The sequence below is a fragment of the Capricornis sumatraensis genome, chromosome 3 (assembly GCF_032405125.1).
Source record: "Capricornis sumatraensis isolate serow.1 chromosome 3, serow.2, whole genome shotgun sequence".
In the NCBI taxonomy this organism is placed as follows: Eukaryota; Metazoa; Chordata; class Mammalia; order Artiodactyla; family Bovidae; genus Capricornis; species Capricornis sumatraensis.
The window spans coordinates 108,924,709-108,943,786 of NC_091071.1; the positions used below are offsets into that span (position 1 = coordinate 108,924,709).

The 19,078-nt window shown below is 39.5% G+C and overlaps 1 protein-coding gene across 1 annotated transcript in view; it reads left to right on the plus strand.

Annotated features, from left to right (window-relative positions):
* Positions 1–19,078, plus strand: part of NCKAP5 (NCK associated protein 5) — an 890,670-nt gene that overhangs the window by 629,114 nt on the left and 242,478 nt on the right. The window contains exon 6 of the mRNA XM_068969056.1: positions 15,204–15,353. Within this exon, the coding sequence (XP_068825157.1) occupies positions 15,204–15,353 (150 nt within the window). The remainder of the gene's footprint in view (positions 1–15,203; positions 15,354–19,078) is intronic.

Below are 19,078 nucleotides of genomic sequence, written 5' to 3' on the forward strand. Positions count from 1 at the left end.
TTCATTATTTTCTAAGGAATCAGTTGTGGTGTGACACATGAAAGTCAGTCAGTGTATAGAGATGATCAGGATATTTAGCAAGTCTAATGTGCTCAGAAAGAGGAAAGTTACCTCCAATATCCAGCCACATCATTTTGCACATGAGGAAACAATGTCACTGATAACCAGGGCCTTTACTAAGGCACCACTGCCCATGAGTGGCACACCTGCAACGAGCAATCAGCTCAGTAGCTAGTTGTATGTTTCCTCCCTCCCTATGGCAATATAAAATGGCTTAGTACTGAGGTGACCATCTCTGGGATGTAGGAGTAAGTTGAGAGACCTCTGGCCTTTGTCTCAGGCACCAAAACATGTCTGATTCATTACTTTTTAAATGTACAGATTTTGCATGAAGAAAATGCTTACTCTTAAGGTTTTGATTCACATTTATTTTGATATTACTTTTCGTGTATATGTGTGTGAGTGTGTGTATTCTGATTTTTCTGATTGTCCCTTAGAATCATGTTTATTTCTTGCTAATTTATCTGAATTGCCTTCCTTCTCTTACCGAGATGAATCATCTGGCAGGGTTACAGGTGTCTTCACCAAGTAGCTCTTTGTCTGTCTACACCCACTGTGGCTGTGAGCAGCTTGTCAGGATGTACATCCCACTCAGTGACAAAGAAGCACCTCAAGTGATAGCTTTCTGCTGTTTTCAGGGGTTAGAGATAAAAATAAGAGTTTTAATGTCAAAAAGCATACCAGGACAATATTGCTAGCAAAAGTTCTTCTGTGAAATCCTCAAACAATTCGGCCCTATGCTGTGCCTTGGGTTTTGCCTGACTACAGAGAGCAAGTATTATGTAAATTTTATTAGAAAAAAAAGTGTAATATTCTTGCTTTATGTTTAAGTTCCATTTAGGTGCAAATAAGTGAAGCTACTCTCTGTTCTGACATGAGACCCCAAGAGAATTAACTAGATAATTCATCTCTGACTTTCAAAAGTATAACTAATGTACCTCATTAGAGCTTTTCTTTTAGGTAACTCCAGGAAAGAGAAAGCAGGGAGGAACTGAGTATCTTGATTAGGAGTGTGTGAGTCTCCAGAAACTCCCAGGGCATTTTAGGTTAGATAGTTACATGGCATAAAATATGAGCTTCTGGGTGAGATCCTTGTGGTGCACTGTCCCTTAAAGGATAAACAAGCAAAATCTTATTTTCTTGGAGTGGAAATCAATATAGTGGTGCTTTACCTATTATGCAAATATTCCATCAGTCCATTGCTTCTTGTTTCTGTTAGCAAAATACTGGCTTAAAATAGTTTTCTGTTGAAACTACCTAAGAATATTTAGGTAGTTCAGCATTAAGCTTGAGCATAGTGTTGTCAGAAGTAAATTGAAGTGATGTCATTCCTTATTCACCCACTCAGTACTCTTGCCTGGAAAATCCTGTGGACGGAGGAACTTGGTAGGCTGCAGTCCATGAGGTCACTAAGAGTTGGACATGACTGAGTGACTTCACTTTCACTTTTCACTTTCATGCATTGGAGAAGGCAATGGCAACCCACTCCAGTACTCTGGAGCCTGGTAGGCTGTAGTCGATGGGGTCGCTAAGAGTTGGACACGACTAAGCAACTTCACTTTCACTTTTCACTTTCATGCATTGGAGAAGGAAATGGCAATCCACTCCAGTGTTCTTGCCTGGAGAATCCCAGGGACGGCGGAGCCTGGTGGGCTGCTGTCTATGGGGTCGCACAGAGTCAGACATGACTTAAGTGACTTAGAAACAGCAGCAGCAGCATTCCTTATGAAGCATCATCACACCAACAACATTGGACATTTATTGAATGCCTTTTGTGTTATGCAAGGTGTGATGATGGGGATGTGATTTATAAAACATTCCAACCCCCGAGAGTCTTACGTTATAACTGGGACCTAGTAAACTGCATATAACATCTATTTATTGAATTTGAAATGATAGTTTTCTTCTCCATGTTGTTCAGTCGCTAAGTCATATCTGACTCTGCAACCCCATGGGCTACAGCACCCCAGGCTTTCCTGTCCTTCATTATCTCCTAGAGTTTGCTCAAACTCATGTCAATCGAGTCAGTGATGCCATCCAACTATCTCATCCTCTGTCATCCCCTTCTCCTCTTGCCCTCAATCTTTCCCAGCATCAGAGTCTTCCAGTGAGTCAGCTCTTTGCATCAGGTGGCCTAAGTATCGGCTGGATGCTGAGATCCATCTTCGCATCAGTCCTTCCAATAAATATTCAGGGTTGATTTCCTTTAGGATTGACTGCTTTGATCTCCTTGCTGTCCAAGGGACTCTCAAGACATTTCTCCAGCACTGCATTTTTTTTTCAGCTTGTCATATGTGAATTCCATATTTTTTTAAATTTATTTAATTGGAGGATAATTACTTTACAATATTGTAGTGGTTTTTCCATACATTGACATGAATCAGTCATGGGTGTACATGTGTTCCCCATCCTGAACACCCCTTCCCTCTCCCTCCTCATCCCATCCCTCAGGGTCATCCCAGTGCATGCACCAGCCCTGAGTATGCTGTCTCATGCATCGAACCTGGACTGGCGATCTATTTCACATACATGATTCAGTGCTATTCTCTCAAATCATCCCATCCTCACCTTCTCCCACAGAGTCCAAAAATCTGTTCTTTACATCTGTGTCTCTTTTGCTGTCTCACATATAGGGTTATCATTACCATCTTTCTAAATTCCATATATATATATGTTAATATACTGTATTGGTGTTTTTGTTTCTGGCTTACTTCACTCTGTATAATAGGCTCCAGTTTCATCCACCTCATTAGAACTGATTCAAATGCATTCTTTTTAATAGCTGAGTAATACTCCATTGTGTATATGTACCACAGCTTTCTTATCCATTCATCTGCCGATGGACATCTAGGTTGCTTCCACGTCCTGGCTACTGTAGACCGTCCAGCACTACATTTTGGAAACATTGATTCTTTGGTGCTCAGCCTTCTTTATGGTCCCTCTCTCACATTTGTACATGACTGCTGGAAAAACTCTAGCTTTGACTATGTGCACCTTTGTCAGCAAAGTGATGTCTCTGCTTTGAACTATTATTTATTATAATAATAATAATAATATTGTATTTGAACACTTAATTGTTTCTTAGGAGAGACTTGTCAGTTCAGTTCAGTTTAACAAACTCAGATGATACATAAATATGGACCTGGCAATAATTGTCAAAAAAAGAATATATATATAGTATTGATCATATTTTCTGAAATAAAAATTTGGATATGTTGGTTATCAGACACTATATATTTATGGGAACAGTGAGATAGGAATATTTTTAAATTGCTTAAATTTTCTTTAAAATTCTGTCCAGGATTGCAAACATATGACTGTTGAGATGTATATAAAGACATCAGTAATATAGGCACCCGCCCACCACTAACTAGTTAAGGACTGAATAATCTGTTTGTTTTGGGATGGCCTTTGCTGAGCCCAAGTGCTTTCCTCTGGAGGCTATCTGGCTCTCCTGTTCCATGAATTCTCTCTGAAAGCTAGGAAGATGGGAGAAAGGGAGCAGAAGAGGAAAAAGAGATCAATTTTGAATGCAAATTTTGATGTTAACTTATGAATTGTATTTAGTGATGTCCAAGCATTTAAGTGTAGACACTGACTACTGAAATTCTCCACCTGCATAACATTCTTAGCATTTTTGGTTTCCTTCTGCTTGAGTTACACTCAGACAACTATTTATGGGCTACAAGGACATCATTTTTGTTTTTTGGTTTTTTTTTTTTTTAAGATTTCTTACCAGCTGAAGCATGCCTGTAATGAAAATTACAGCTCACTTTTTCACATCATCCTATTCCACAGTAGAGTTTTCTTTTAAAGTGTTTTTGGAATTGAACTTTTTTTTTAAAGGAAATAAATGTTGCTGATAGATGGAACAGGCAATAAAAGCATCATCTGAAAATTTATTAATGTACCTTCACAGAGCTGTTCAATATGGAAGACAGTTGGCAGTACTGAGGAGTGTTTTGAGTGAAGAATAATGTTGAGTAGATGTGAATTGATATGCCAATGGTCGTGGTTCATATTAGAGACATAAAGAAAATACTTTGTTCTCTTATCCATCATGCACATTTAATCTTGGGGATTTTACTGTGTGCTGAGTTCATTTTGTAAGTCAAATCCAGGGATGAAAAAGAAGAGTTTTATATGTTTTGCCTGACAGTACTAATGTTAAACTGTGAACAAATTGGATGTTCTTTTAAAACCCTGTGATTTATCTGACGTTGTGTTTCCCCACTTAAAATTTAGTGTGCTAGTCCTGAACAAAAGCTGCTAGCAGTCCCTGGGAATGTTGTTATGGTGTTTGCCAAAGTGCTAGCTAAAGTGACGATATATTCTGTGCACCCTCCCCACAACCAGACAACAAATGAGTAAGTAAATCTGAGGCTGAAGCCACCGGGGCTCACTGGGGCAGCTGTCAGCTAAACGACTGGCCTCTACGTTTTCATTTTCCCATAGTAGGTATGTGTCTCTGTTTTGAAGTAATTGAAACATTATTAACTATGGAAATGGTTGTGGTCTGTTAAATCTGTTGTGCTGGTAAAAGTCATCTGAGACCAGATCCAACATCTCTGATAAAATCACCTGCTCCCTGGATAAATGACCAGGAAACCTTGGGAAGATGTGGTCTCACAGCATGGCCCATGGTTGGATAATGATCACAGATTCTCAGATAGAATTAGCTCTCTAAGTACATGGGAAAGTCCAAAAGAAGTAACTGCACCTGTAGAAAGAGCATGACACTGGAAATTGCACTGTAATTAAATTCTGGCTCTGCCACTAAATATTAACAGGACTCTTGGTAACCTGTTGGCCTTCCCTAGCAGCTCAGATGGTAAAGAATCTACCTACAATGCAGGAGAACTAAGTTCAGTTCATGAGTTGGGAAGATCCCCTGGAGAAGGGCATGGCAAGCCACTCCAGTATTCTTGCCTAGAGAATCTCTTGGATAGAGGAGCCTTGGGACTACAGCCCATGGGGTCACAAAGACTTGGACACAAATGAGCGACTAACAGTTATACTTTTATAACCTGTTGGAGTCTGTTTTCTTGTCTATAAATGGAGTCCAGGCCATTTGTCTTATGTCCCCATGGCAGTGAGTATGTTAATTGATATGCATGAGGTGATTTGGCTTAACTCTGAAGTGTTCTACAAATATTAGATGCTATTTATATCTTTTGTGTTCTGGAAAGGGCTTAATGTTTTATGCTAACACTACCCAAGTCTCTTCCTTATGTGATCAGTCTTAAATTATGTATTTTTATATTTTTACTATGAATTAGTAGACAGATATTTAACACATGGCTGGATATCCAAAATGAAAAACATGTTCCAACTTCCTTGACTGACTATCTTTCCACAGTTAGATAGTTAGTTGTCTCTTCATATCCCCGTGGTTTCATTTTGCCATCTTCAAGTACATCTGTGTGTACTTGACGTGGGTCTCTTCCCTTCTCTTCCTCTTCCTCCCTTTACTCTCTCCCTCCCTTCTTCCTTCCTTCCTTTCATGGTAAGAGCTCAGGACAATCTCCTTTAGAAAAATAATGAATGATCTGTAATATAGTATGAGAAATCTGTATGCAGGTCAGGAAGCAACAGTTAGAACTGGACATGGAACAACAGACTGGTTCCAAATAGGAAAAGGAGTACGTCAAGGCTGTATATTGTCACCCTGCTTATTTAACTTACATGCAGAGTACATCATGAGAAATGCTGGACTGGAAGCAACATGAGCTGGAATCAAGATTGCCGGGAGAAATATCAATAACCTCAGATACACACCACCCTTATGGCAGAAAGTGAAGAGGAACTAAAGAGCCTCTTGATGAAAGTGAAAGAGGAGAGTGAAAAAGCTGGCTTAAAGCTCAACATTCAGAAAAAGATGATCATGGCATCTGGTCCCATCACTTCATGGGAAATAGATGGGGAAACAGTGGAAACAGTGTCAGACTATTTTTTTGGGCTCCAAAATCACTGCAGATGGTGACTGCAGCCATGGAATTAAAAGACACTTACTCCTTGGAAGGAAAGTTATGACCAACCTAGACAGCATGTTAAAAAGCAGAGATATTACTTTGCCAACAAAGGTCTGTCTAGTCAAGGCTATGGGTTTTCCAGTGGTTATATATGGATGTGAGAGTTGGACTGTGAAGAAAGCGGAGCACCGAAGAATTGATGCTTTTGAACTGTGGTGTTGGAGAAGACTCTTGAGAGTCCCTTGGACTGCAAGAAGATCCAACCAGTCCATTCTGAAGGAGATCAGCCCTGGGATTTCTTTGGAAGGAATGATGCTAAAGCTGAAGCTCCAGTACTTTGGCCACCTCATGTGAAGAGTTGACTCATTGGAAAAGACTCTGATGCTGGGAGGGATTGGGGGCAGGAGGAGAAGGGGATGACAGAGGATGAGATGGCTGGATGGCATCACCGACTCGATGGATGTGAGTTTGAGTGAACCCCGGGAGTTAGTGATGGGCAGGGAGGCCTGGCGTGCTGCGATTCATGGGGTCGCAAAGAGTCAGACATGACTGAGCTACTGGACTGAACTGAACTGATTATTACCACATGTGCAGAGTTTCTGTATATTGGCTTTGTGTTGGCCATCAGATTTAAAAATAATAAAAATAGAGATGGGTGATTAAAAAAAATACTTGCAACTGGAAGATACTTGAAATTATTCCTCCTCTAAGCAAAGGCCCTTTTCACATACAGGATTCACGTTGGGCATGATTTCCTGTGAGTGTTACAAGTATCTTTCACTAAATTCTCCCTTAATATTGCTTACCAGGTCTTTCCTTTCTTACAGACAGAAAATGAAACAGGCTAAACGAAAAAAAAAAAAAAAAAAGCAAAGATTAGATTAGGTGATGTCTGTCCTGGCGCCCAAGAGAAGTACACAGCAAAAAAAAAAAAAAAAGTGTCGCGGATTTTACCCAAGGAAGACAGACAGACATTCTGGAAAGAAGCAAATAGATTTTATTACCTAGGCAGATCTAACCTTAATGGCATTCTGTATTAACATTCCTGAACTTCACTAGTATTTAAATACTTATTCTTTTAATTGAGTTTTTACAGATGATCAAAATTGTAGACATTTAAAGCTAGGAGGGACCTTTGATATAGTCTATTTCTGTACATTCTATTCACAGATGAGGAAATTAAGGGACAGAGAAGTTATGTGACTTGACTAAAATCACACAGCTGGTTAGTGGCAGAGTTAGGACTGGAATGTAAATTTTTCATTTCTATTTATTTTAAAACCAAAATGGGTCTCTTCCCACTCTGGCTTAGAATAGATCACAGTGAGATGGAATTTGATGGCCCTCAAGAAACAGATGAGGCTGACCCTCCCTTTATCCTGTCAAATGAAGTACCAAGTTATGTCCACATGTGGCATACACTGACTTTCCCCTTTGCCCAAATTTATGTTCTTTAATGATCCTCGCAGTCCTGGGCTCAGACCTAATGTCACTCCCCCAGTTGATGGGCTGGAAGACAGCAGTGCCACCATGTTAAGGCCAAGCTTGTGCACCAGGCAATTCTGCAACATTCTTATAATTATTCTGTTTATTCTGTAGAATAATTATAAGAATTAAATCAAATGGACAACCTCAAAAGCTTATCTAAAGTAAAAATGATTTATCTTATATATTGAAGCATCTTTGTCCAGAGGCTCTTAAATTTTGACATAGATTAGTGTTATCTGAGGTGCTTTCTAAAATTGCAGATCCCTGCCCTCACTCCTAGATATTGTAATCCACTGGGGCCAAAGTTGGCCAAGGTATCTGCATTTTAAAGAAGCCACATTTTGCTCCCCACACCCATTGACCAATGACTGACGGATGCCAGCCAACATCAGTGACCCAAGGAAATTTTAGCATTTGTCATTCTTGGAGTAACTGCGTATGAAAGAATCAAAATCACAAGATAATTACAAACTATGAGGTCTCATTTTGCGAAACTGTCACTTTAATCATGGGTCAGTCTACTCCTGTTGAGACTATTGCAGTAGCATCTTATTTTTCCCACATCTATGTTACCTCACTCCAATCCATCCTCCACACTTTACCAGGGATCTATTTTAGAATATAGATCCTACCTTGTCAACTGCCCCCACCCTGTATCATGTGTGTGCATGTGTGCACACACACACGTGCGTGACAACAGTCCATGGCTTCTTATTGAGTAAAGGCATAGAGTAAAGCCAACATTCCTTGACCTGTGGCATGGTCTCATTAGTCCACTGAGCTTCACTTTTCTCCCCAGCTACACATACCTCCTTTCAGACTTTTTAAAAACTGCTCTCTCCCTCCCCAACCTCATGGGCCTTTCCTGGTTAACTGCCATGGTGGTAAACATGAGCATTGGCTTTCCTGACCGCTCTGGCATCCCTCTAGTAATGATTTTTCAAAGCTCCTGGAATCTCTTCTTCCCAGCACATACCACAGTGTTATTTTATATTTGCTGGTGACATTTTGATTACTGTCTCCTTCCACAAGACTCTAAGCTTCATGAAAACAGGCTCCACTTGTGTTTTTATTCACCTTTCTACCTCTGGCATCTTCCACAGTGCCTGGCATACAAAAGCTACTCAGTACATATGTATTGGATGGATGGATTAATTAGTTATAAAGTAAGATGACCTCATGAAATCTTGCCTGAATCCCATTGTGCTGGGCTAGGGGAAGCTGGTGACCAAAAGATGAATAGGACATAATTTGGGAGCAGGGTCTTCTGATCATTTTCCTCAATGATGTTTTTGAATAGTAGCTGGCCATCAGTAAGGGGCTGTCCTGGCTGCTCTTTGAAGTAACTGAGCCCCCCGGACTGTCATCTATCTGAGATGAGCTGATGTGTCTGAGAGCTTTGTGTTGATCAATATTATTTTACATAGGTCTGATGATGCTGACTACGTGAGAACAAAAGATGAGGGCTCCCCCACAGGTGAATCATTGCCCTGATAACTGCTTAAAGAAACTTATAGCTCCAAGGATTGCTTTATGTACCTTCAAGGCAGAGTTTGATTTAAACCCTTGGATACTAACTGAACTTTTAAATCTTTAACTTCCTGCGTACCCGCTGGTATTTGTTGAGAGCAACAAGCTTATGGTCTCAACCATATGTGAAATATGTGGGGAGTGAAAGTTTTTTGTGGTGGCCTCACTTTTATAGAATTCACTGCTGATTAAAGTCCATAAAGGTCTGAAACATGAAAACAGGTCACCTCTGGAATCAACTTATTCTCTTCACAGTTTGCCATTCTCAGGAGTGGACTTGCCTCATTTGTCTTGTTTCCCTGTTAGAGGTTTATATGAAGAATACATTGTATTTAAAATATGTTTCTGATCTCTGTCCTGCTCTCTTTTTACCAGGTAAATCACAGATTAATTATTAATAGAAAAGGGACTAATATTTCTGATTGAAATTGGTTATTTATGTGTGTATAGAATTCATATACTTAATGTTTAAAAATATGGTCATGCTTTTTAAGCATAATATAAATCCAACAGCTGTCATGTCTGAAATCGACAGTAGTCATCTGTCAATGGGGTTTAGCCTTCCAACTCTCCCAGAACTCTCCCTTCTCCTTGTTTCTCTCCACCTATTTTCCTCTTTTGCTCATCTGTTTACTTAATATGTCCTTTCCATTTGTCTTCCTCCTAAATATTACATTACACTCCAACACTCTCATTGGTACGTGCTTAAAGAGACAAAGTAAAGAAAAGGATAGGATGGATAACTCTACAGCACTTACTGGATTGGTTTTAGGGCATTTTATTAATAGCATTGAAACACAATAAAATGTGCGTTTAAGCCTGAGAAGTATACAAATGTGGCTTTCTTTCCTCGTGGGGTCATATAAAGCAGTCACAAACCTCCTCTCGACTTGTAGAGGACACTGACGATGCTCAGCCCATACCCCAAAGTCATCCAGAGTGCTCCCGAGATCTCTAGCTATCAGTGTCTGTGTTGAAGAGCGCTTTTATGTTAGAAGTATTTTTAAAAACCTTACTGCCTGTGGCAGCTTGGAGACTGACACCCCAGAAGCTGCCCCCAATTACTGATTCTTAGGAGGTTGGTGCATGAATGTCCCAACTCCCTTGCAGTTGGTAAAGAGTCTGCCTATAATGCAGGAGACCTGGGTTTGATTCCTAGGTTGAGAAGATCCCCTGGAGAAGGAAATGGCAACCCACTCCAGTATTATTGCCTGGAGAATCCCATGGACAGAGGAGCGCAGCAGGGGACTGTCTCTGGGGTCACAGAGTCGGGCATGACTGAGCACACACACATACACCCTTGGACCTAGGGTGGGATGATGCTGAGCTCCGTGCTTTGTTGCATTTCCCTGAGTTTCTCATGGATTTAATTTCAATGGGTTAGTAATATGCCCTCTAGTGGCTCCCTTGCTTGAGTCACTTCCAAACTGGTGTTTTTTACATGTCTCAAATGGACTACGTGCACGTAAACCCTTGTTCTTTAAGAACCCAGGCTAGACACTAACTACAGACTTAGCAGTACTAACTGGGAAATTACTCTGTGACATAATATTTTGCAGGGAACCACATTTAAAGAAAAAAAAACAAAAACATTGACTTTTCCTTCAAAGCCTTTCATGCTCTGCCTTCTCTGCTTGGGAGATCTCTTCCTACCTTCATACCACCTTTGCTAGCATCTCTTTAGTTCCACCTGTTCTCTTTCTTTCTTCAAACAACTCAATTTTCTGCATCTTGAAATCAAGGTTTCCACTTGTCTCTTCAGTGCTCTTTGGCTGTAGTTCTTTATATTTCCTTTCCTTCCCTGCCACTCTTTCAAATAAGCATCTGAGAAAATTGCTGCAATTTTCTCTTTTCACTTTTTGCATAACCACTGACAATTTGGTTACCATCATCACACTTGAGTCAAATAGCTCTCAAGTTCCCACTAACAACCTTCTTATTACAAAATGTAGAGGTCCTTTTTGTGTCCTCTTGTCATTCTTGTCATTTCTGTTACCATTGAGCATATTAATAGCTTTTCCTCCCGGAAAAGTGTGTCTTGAATAATTGAATTCTTAGAACCTTTATATTGCAAGGGACATTTAGTCCATCCATTTCACTTTACATCTGAGGGAAACTGAGGGACTGAAAAGACTGAATGTTTTGCCCAGCAAGGGGCACAATTGTAAAACCAGGATATTAAATCCAGGGCGTCTGGCCTACCATCCAGTATGAGAACTGGTTTTGGTGAGTTCCCATCCAATACTTTCAGAGCATTCCTAATTTTTATTCCTTCTTGTAGAAAACCCTCCCAGCTGGCCTCCTGGCTCCTTCCTGCCATAGCCCATTGTCCACTGTAGCTGTTAGGATGCCGTTTCTAAAATGTAAACCAAAGCTTATCACTCCGCTACTTAGCCTCCAATCCCTCTTTACTGCACTTAAATAGAACCAGACCTCCTTTCCATGCCTTGAAAGACTGCCATGGTTCAACTCTCTCTAATCTCATTCCGTGCTGTTCTTTACTCTTAAGAGCTCCTATCCTCTGTCACACAGGCTCTCCCTCAACTGGTCAGCAAGACAAGCTGAGCCCTGCCACTGGGTACTTGTTTTGCTGTTTCTTCTGCTTGAAATGTTTTTCTCCCAGACCATTGTCCAGCTGCTTCCTTCCCATCATTTGGTCTCAGCTTAAAGGACCACGTCCTCAGACATGCCTTACACTGATGACACCGTATCTCATATTGTCCCTAAACATACCACTGGTTACTGATTTGACTTGGAGTTTATTGTGTTTCCCACACTTAGGATACAAATTCATAGAGTATAGAAACTTTGTCTTGTTTGCCATACCTCTAGTACTGGACTATCAAAAGGCCAATACTTTGTGTTTAAGAAACATTTATAGGATAAATAAATGAATGATATCTGAATTTTTCTTTCTCATTTCCAATAACCCTTTCTTTTACTCTCCAGTTCTATTACCTGCCTCTCAGTTTTTCTTGCAAGATAATCAGACTGGTTTCCTCATGAACCAATAAGGACAAAATGCATTCCTGTCTGGAGGCCTTTGTTCCACTTTTCTGTTTAACCAGAAATCCCATCCTATGCCTCTCTACCTATTCAAGTGGTATCAGTCCACCAAAGCATAAGTCATTTCCATTTTTACAAAATCACTCCTCCCAGTCATCATTGATCACCCTTTCTTCAGTTATGTAAAGTGACCCTTGACTTTTATGTAACCTAAATACTCATCTATAATCTATACTATCCTGAATTGTGTCCAGTTTGTTCATATAATAATATTTAGGCACTGTGCCTAGACACTTTAATGTGAGTGTATGCATACATATAGCCAGTCCTCATGATTTTTGACTTTCTGAATTCACTTACTACCGAAAATTTATTTGCAGCCCCAAAATGAAAGCCTGCAGTGCTTTCATGGTTATTCATGGACATTGCAGAGGGGTGAAAACTTTAAGTCATCCAACACCTGTATTATCCCAGCTTAGGTCAGCCAACGCAATGTCCTGCCTTCTTTTTTCAGCTCTCCCACTGGAAATGTGTCCTTTAACACTCTGTTTAGTGCCACTTTTTTATATTTTTTTGTGAGTGGTCTTACTGTTGAAAATGGTCCCCAAGCATGGTGTGAACTGTTATCTAATTTTCCTAAGTGCAAGAAGGCTGTAATATGCCTCATGGAGAAAATGGGTATTAGATAAGCTTTGTTTAAGCATGAGTTATAGTGCCTTTTGTGGTTAGTTCAGTGCTAATTAATCAACAATATATATTAAACAAGATGTCTTTAAATAGAAACACTCATAAAACAAGATTACATATTGATTAGTGATGAAACTGTTGCAACCAAAGGCCTCCAGAAACCTAACCCTATATCTCCCCAAGGAGCAATGATTCAGTATTTGTTAATTCAGTGAACACAGCTATCATGAATAATGAGAATTGACTGTAGATGTGTGCATGTTATGTGTGAGGCTGTTAACCTCATTTAAGCATTTAGGAGACAAAGACACCAAGATTTATTGAAATTAAGTAGTTTGCCCAGTATTATTTGCAAAGCTGATAAATGGTAGATGTGGAATCTGGCTGCCATATCCCAAAGTCTTTTGGCTTTCAGTTTATACCAGTGACTTTCCTTTGTTAGTTTTAATTAGATAGAATAATTCTATTTAATTAAGTAGAATCCTAATTATTTCTGTGTATACACACACACAGAAATAGTGGTAGATCATATATTTTTTTAAAGCTTGTTTTGTAATCCCAATTTAGTGTTTAAGTACAGTGCTCTTGAATCTTAAAAGAGAAATAGAAGGAACTCTTTATTTCTAAATTGAGTTATAACTGCAGATTTCAAGTCCTTATCATGGAAATGAAGGTCTGATGAGTGAACAAACCTTAAAGAATCAAAACTATAAAAATACAGTCCTGGATGTTTGTCTTGGCTTGGGGATCTACACTTTAAACTTGCTGAGCATGTATCTGAACCAAACTAACTCCAGCTACCGAAGTGGACACACCTGTGCGTTGTATGTGGCTACACCCAGGCCGGATTTTATAAAGAGCTATCACCTGCTTAGTCAATTGCACATTTATATAAAGAAATGGAAATTATATCTTGAAATTTGTTAGGAAACAGATTAACATGTGTTAAGTTTCTATCTAGTCTCCAATGTGTTATGTATTTATACATGCATGTATACTTACACATGTGTACATATACATTGAATTTTTCCTTCATATTTTATTTTCAAAAAAAGAAGTTAAATAATTTCAGAACTTGCAAAACACTTTTATGAACACAGTTAAAAATTGTTTTGTTTTGTTTTTTTCCTGCTTATGCTGTTTTCCCAGTGGGTTTTTTAAGAATCCTATCTCTTAATACTTTTATATTTGCAAATGATCTCAGTCTAGTGCTGAATATAAAGAAACCCTTCACCACTGAAATCCGGTTTAGTCCACATGGTTGGCAAGCAGCTGTATCAATACAAAGATTTCTACAGCATTCTGGTTAGAGTTAAAAAGTGTGATGAAATGATGACACCTGATTCTGTAGCACAGTGTCTTGACGTATGTATAAAAGTGGATGAGATATCTTTTTTTCATATGATATGCTCTTGACATTTCTTTTTACCTTGAAAGCAAGAGCCAATCATGAGGCTCAAATGAATACTTCCCAGCTTCCAAAAAGCTGAAAGTGACAGGATTGAGTAAGAAGCCACCAACAAACAGGGAAGCCAGGCAAGATAACATTTCATGTCTGCCTCAAGGCTATACTAGAGATCCCGAAATATTTTCTAGAAAGGGGGCTATAGGGTCCTTAAGGGAGAAGGCAATGGCACCCCACTCCAGCACTCTTGCCTGGAAAATCCCACAGACGGAGGAGCCTGGTAGGCTGCAGTCCATGGGGTTGCTAAGAGTCGGACACGACTGAGCAACTTCACTTACACTTTTCACTTTCATGCATTGAAGAAGGAAATGGCAACCCACTCCAGTGTTCTTGCCTGGAGAATCCCAGGGACGGCAGAGCCTGGTGGGCTGCCGTCTATGGGATCGCACAGAGTCGGACACAACTGAAGCGACTTAGCAGCAGCAGCAGCAGCAGCAGCAGCAGGGTCCTTAAGAGCCACGTCATTATTGAGCAGAAGGAGCTAAGTGGTTTCAGCATAGAATTCTGAGATCTTTACCATTTAAATATTTTCTCATATTTTCTTTTACCTTATACTGGTTGCATGTCCAGTGACTTTGATGATCTTTTTTTGAGGAACTAAGTTATTCACAAGTCAAGGTATCAAGATTGACTGACTTTCCCGCAGTTACGAGCAGAGCTGAATTTCTCAGTGCAGATCAAAGTGAATTAACCACATGACTTCACCTACCACTTTGTGGGCTCAGTCACTTCTCCAGCAGGGCAGAGGACATGTGCATTCAGTGGTGGTAACCCAATGACTTGACCTGCCAACATTCATTAAAGTTAGCTCCGGTGTTTATAGTATTAAGCACCACTAATACAAGCACCACTCAGAATTTGTTTAGCAAAATTTTCTCTACCTCAGCCCTAGAAAGAAAGCAAAAAGAGTAGGAAGATTCCAGACTTTTCAGCCTTAAACTCTTTCTTATTTTTCAGTGAAGATTACTAAAAACAACAATTCTTTCTTGCTTCAGGAAAAACTGTCAGAAGAGGAGCGAAAACACAAGGCAGCTTTGGAAGGCCGTCACATGGTGCTAGATGAGGACTCCAGGAGTGAAGGGAGCAGTGCAGATGAGGGGAAAGGAAAGACCAAATGGCTGTTAGAAAGATTGAAAGCTCTAGAGGTAAGAAATGGAACCATTTTTTACACGTTTAAAGAAAAATAACCGTGTTCTACTTCTTTTATTGGCACTGCTTTTGCGAAAGGATAAATCTCCCTTTCTTAGTTCTCCCAGACTAATAGGATCTAGTAGCTGCCATTGAGATGCCTTTGTCAATGATGAGTATAACGTTAAAATTTGTTTCACTGAATGAGTCCTAACCTAGTAACTACGACTGTATTGCCTTGAAAAGAGTACATAAGACAATAATTCATCTTAAATTCAGTTTGGCCCTCAAACTAGATCAGTTTCCCTAAAATTTCAAGTTCCTTGAAGGAAGGTCTGAGTGATATTCTTGCTTTATTTTCCCAATACCTAATGATTGAATAAATGAATGAATAAACAAACTATTGAATACGGTATAAGGACAGTTATAAGAAAAATAATGTTAAGCAGTAGAGCTATTTCTTCAAAAAACAGAAAAAGCTTATGCTGAAGTTCAACATATAAAACATATATAAATAGAGGTGAAGTTGCACTAAAGGTGCTTTAAGGAGGGTTTTTGACCACTGTAGTCCTTCAAAACAGTTCGAGACCTCTGGTCTGTTACTTAGTGGCATTTGACATCATTTCAACTATTAATTCCTGAATGTTTATAGCAGCCCTCAAAGAGCATTTTACTTATTAGTTCACATGCTGAAAGATCCAGCAAAGATGCCTTGTTCCGTGAGTTGGCTTACCTCCTTTCAATAAATGTTTTGTTTGCATATAATACTGGAACGTAATTATTTTTAAGCAAGGACAATGGTAAGGCCAGGCTTCCCTGGTGGCTCAGAGGTTAACGCATCTGCCTGCAATGCAGGAGACCTGGGTTCGATCCCTGGGTTGGGAAGATCCCCTGGAGAAGGAAATGGCAACCCACTCCAATATTCTTGCCTGGAGAATCCCATGGACAGAGGAGCCTGGTGGGCTACAGTCCACGGGGTCACAAAGAGTTGGACACGACTTCACTTTCACTTTCACTTTCACTTTCACTTTCACTATGGTAAGGCCACCTCTTCTTAAACTAGGCACAATGGGCCCTCAGCCAATATCTAAAAAATGTAGCTCCAGTGTTCTTGCCTGGAGAATTCTAAGGACAGAGAAGCCTGGTAGGTTACAGTCCACGGGGTCGCAAAGAGTTGGACTCAGCTGAGCGACTTCACTTTCACCACAGGGTCTGCAGAATCCTGAAACTTCCTGCGCTAATGAAAAGAAACATGACCTTGGAAGATCTTCTTTTCTTTTACTAACTTCTGCAGTTCTGTCCTTAATCCTAACCTACCTTGTTGTCTCTAGCCGCATTCCATTTTTACTTTAATTTCCTCAGCAATAGTAAAGCGAAAGGAATAAGATTATGGACTTTGGAGACAGATTCCCACAGATTGGTTTGACTCTCAGTTTTATTATTTTCTAGTTTTGAATCCTTGGGCAAATCAATTAGACTCTATGCCTCTGTTGCCTCAACTCCAAAACTGGGGATAATAGTAACTTACCTTACAGGGAAGTAATGAGGGTTAAGTGAGTTAATATTTGTACAACAGTGCCTAGCCAATCGTCTTTTCTCTCCTCCTACTCCAAGGCTCCTGCCTTTCCTTACATGGCTTTTCTCTTCTTTATCTGAGTACAATCATTAACACAAGAACTATGAATGGAAAACTTCAGCTGTTCTACGCCAGAGTGACTGAAGGTTTAGTGTGTGATGTTACATATGGGGCAGAAGAGAGGTCAACTTAGGGACCCTCTGGCAGTTCCTTTTGAGCAAAGGGCCAATATTCACCTGTTTCCCCAAAGGTTCTCATTTGTCGTTTTCAAGATAATCGCTATGAAAGGTAGAAAGACCTTCTCAAGGGAAACTGAGGCTGTTATCTGAGAGTTTTGAGAACTCAGATTTGTCTTGAGGTTGAATTAACTGAATATAATTGTAGGAATGAATTGATATTACAATTTATTTACCTAGAACCACGTACTTAAATTGTTAATCTTATTGATGATCACAGTCAGAATTGCTTTTAGTTCATCTAATTGTCACTGAGACAACTTTTGAAGGACATTTTATTTAATCAAGCTAAGAGGTTTCTAAAAAATATCTTTGGCAGCAAATGTCTTTGAAACCCTCACTGAGTAGGAGAGAACAGTTGTTTTTTTTTTTCTTTCACAGAGATCTTTACACTTCAGGCAACAACTCTTGCCTCTAGGATCAGTTGGATGCAATAGATGACATCTCTAAGTGCCATTAAGCCCCACAATTTTAATTTAAAAAAATATTTTATTTCCTAAATTAATGTTCTCTAGTCACAATGTCATGACTTGTTTCCTAAAATTCTTTACTCAATAGTAAATGAACTCTCTCCTTGCTCCTAATAGTAGTCACTATTGTCTACCTAAACAGATAATAAAAAGAAATCATATCACATACACAAACACACAGAGTTATACATCCTCTGATTGTTTCAAGAATTTTGTGTTACTTTATTTTTTAAAATTTAATACTTGTGTTCTCTGTATAAAACCTTTTGCATAAGTTAGCAATTACTGTGAGACGATAAAAGACTGATTTTGATAGACTGTAATCAGATCTGGTCACAGACCCCCACATAGATTTCTACACTTTAACAAAATGCTCTTTTGGAAGATTGCCAGTGAATTAACCATAATGCTTCAAAATTACTTTGGTGAATTTTGATGTCGTACAGCAAGATTTTAGAAAGACAAAAATATTTTCTTTTCCATCAGTGTATTTTTGAAACAATCATATTTTTGTACCTTAATCTCTTGGCCCCTGGTGTGGTAGGAAGCAGAGAGTTATGATTGTCAGAGTAATGGAAAGCCGGTTTCATTCATTCCTGCTCCACAAACAGGGGCAGAAAAGAAGAGACACAAACTTGACTTTTAATATTATGTTCTTGATGAATATCACAATATTATTCAAAGCCAGCCTGAACTGATTCAGGGATAGACTAAGAGTCTGGAAATAGCAGATACAAACTATTATATATAGTATGGATAAACAACAGGTCCAACTGTATAGCACATAGAACTATATTCAGTTCCCTATGATAGACCATAGTGGAAAAGAATATGAAAGAGAATGTGTATATATGTATAACTGAATCACTTTGCTGTATAGAAATTAACACAGCATTGTAAATCAACTGTACTTGAATAAAATGAATTTTTTCAAAAACAGCCTAGATTATAGCCAAGTCATCCCAGACTTTGAGAATTAATTAAGCATATGTTGTCCAAGCACCAGATCCCCCAGCCTGAAGAAAGTCTAGTGCTCCCACGCCTACCTGAGTCATTCTCTCTTGTGGCTATTCCAGGGGCTGTGTTTCTATACCACTCAACTGTCAATCTCTCTTCTTTCAGAATCAATCTCAGGTGAAACAGAATCCACTCTACTCACTTTTCCCAAAATCCAATCCCACAAAGAATATGTGGTCATGCAGAATGTCCCTGAGGCTAAGGGCTTTGCACTTACCCTTTAGAGAGCCCTTCCTCTAAGTCCCGCAGCTGCTGGGCATTCCTCACGGGGCACTTCTCAGTTCCTAGCCTCCTGGCAGAGACCAGCTTTTTCTCACATGTTCCCTCTCCCCTAGCCGTCCTCCCCATCATGTTATTACATAGAGCTCTGTTGGTCTCTGCACCTCATTCATGGTCTCCTTCCACACTGTTCCCTGGCTCACTAAGGTATTTTGCTAAATAAG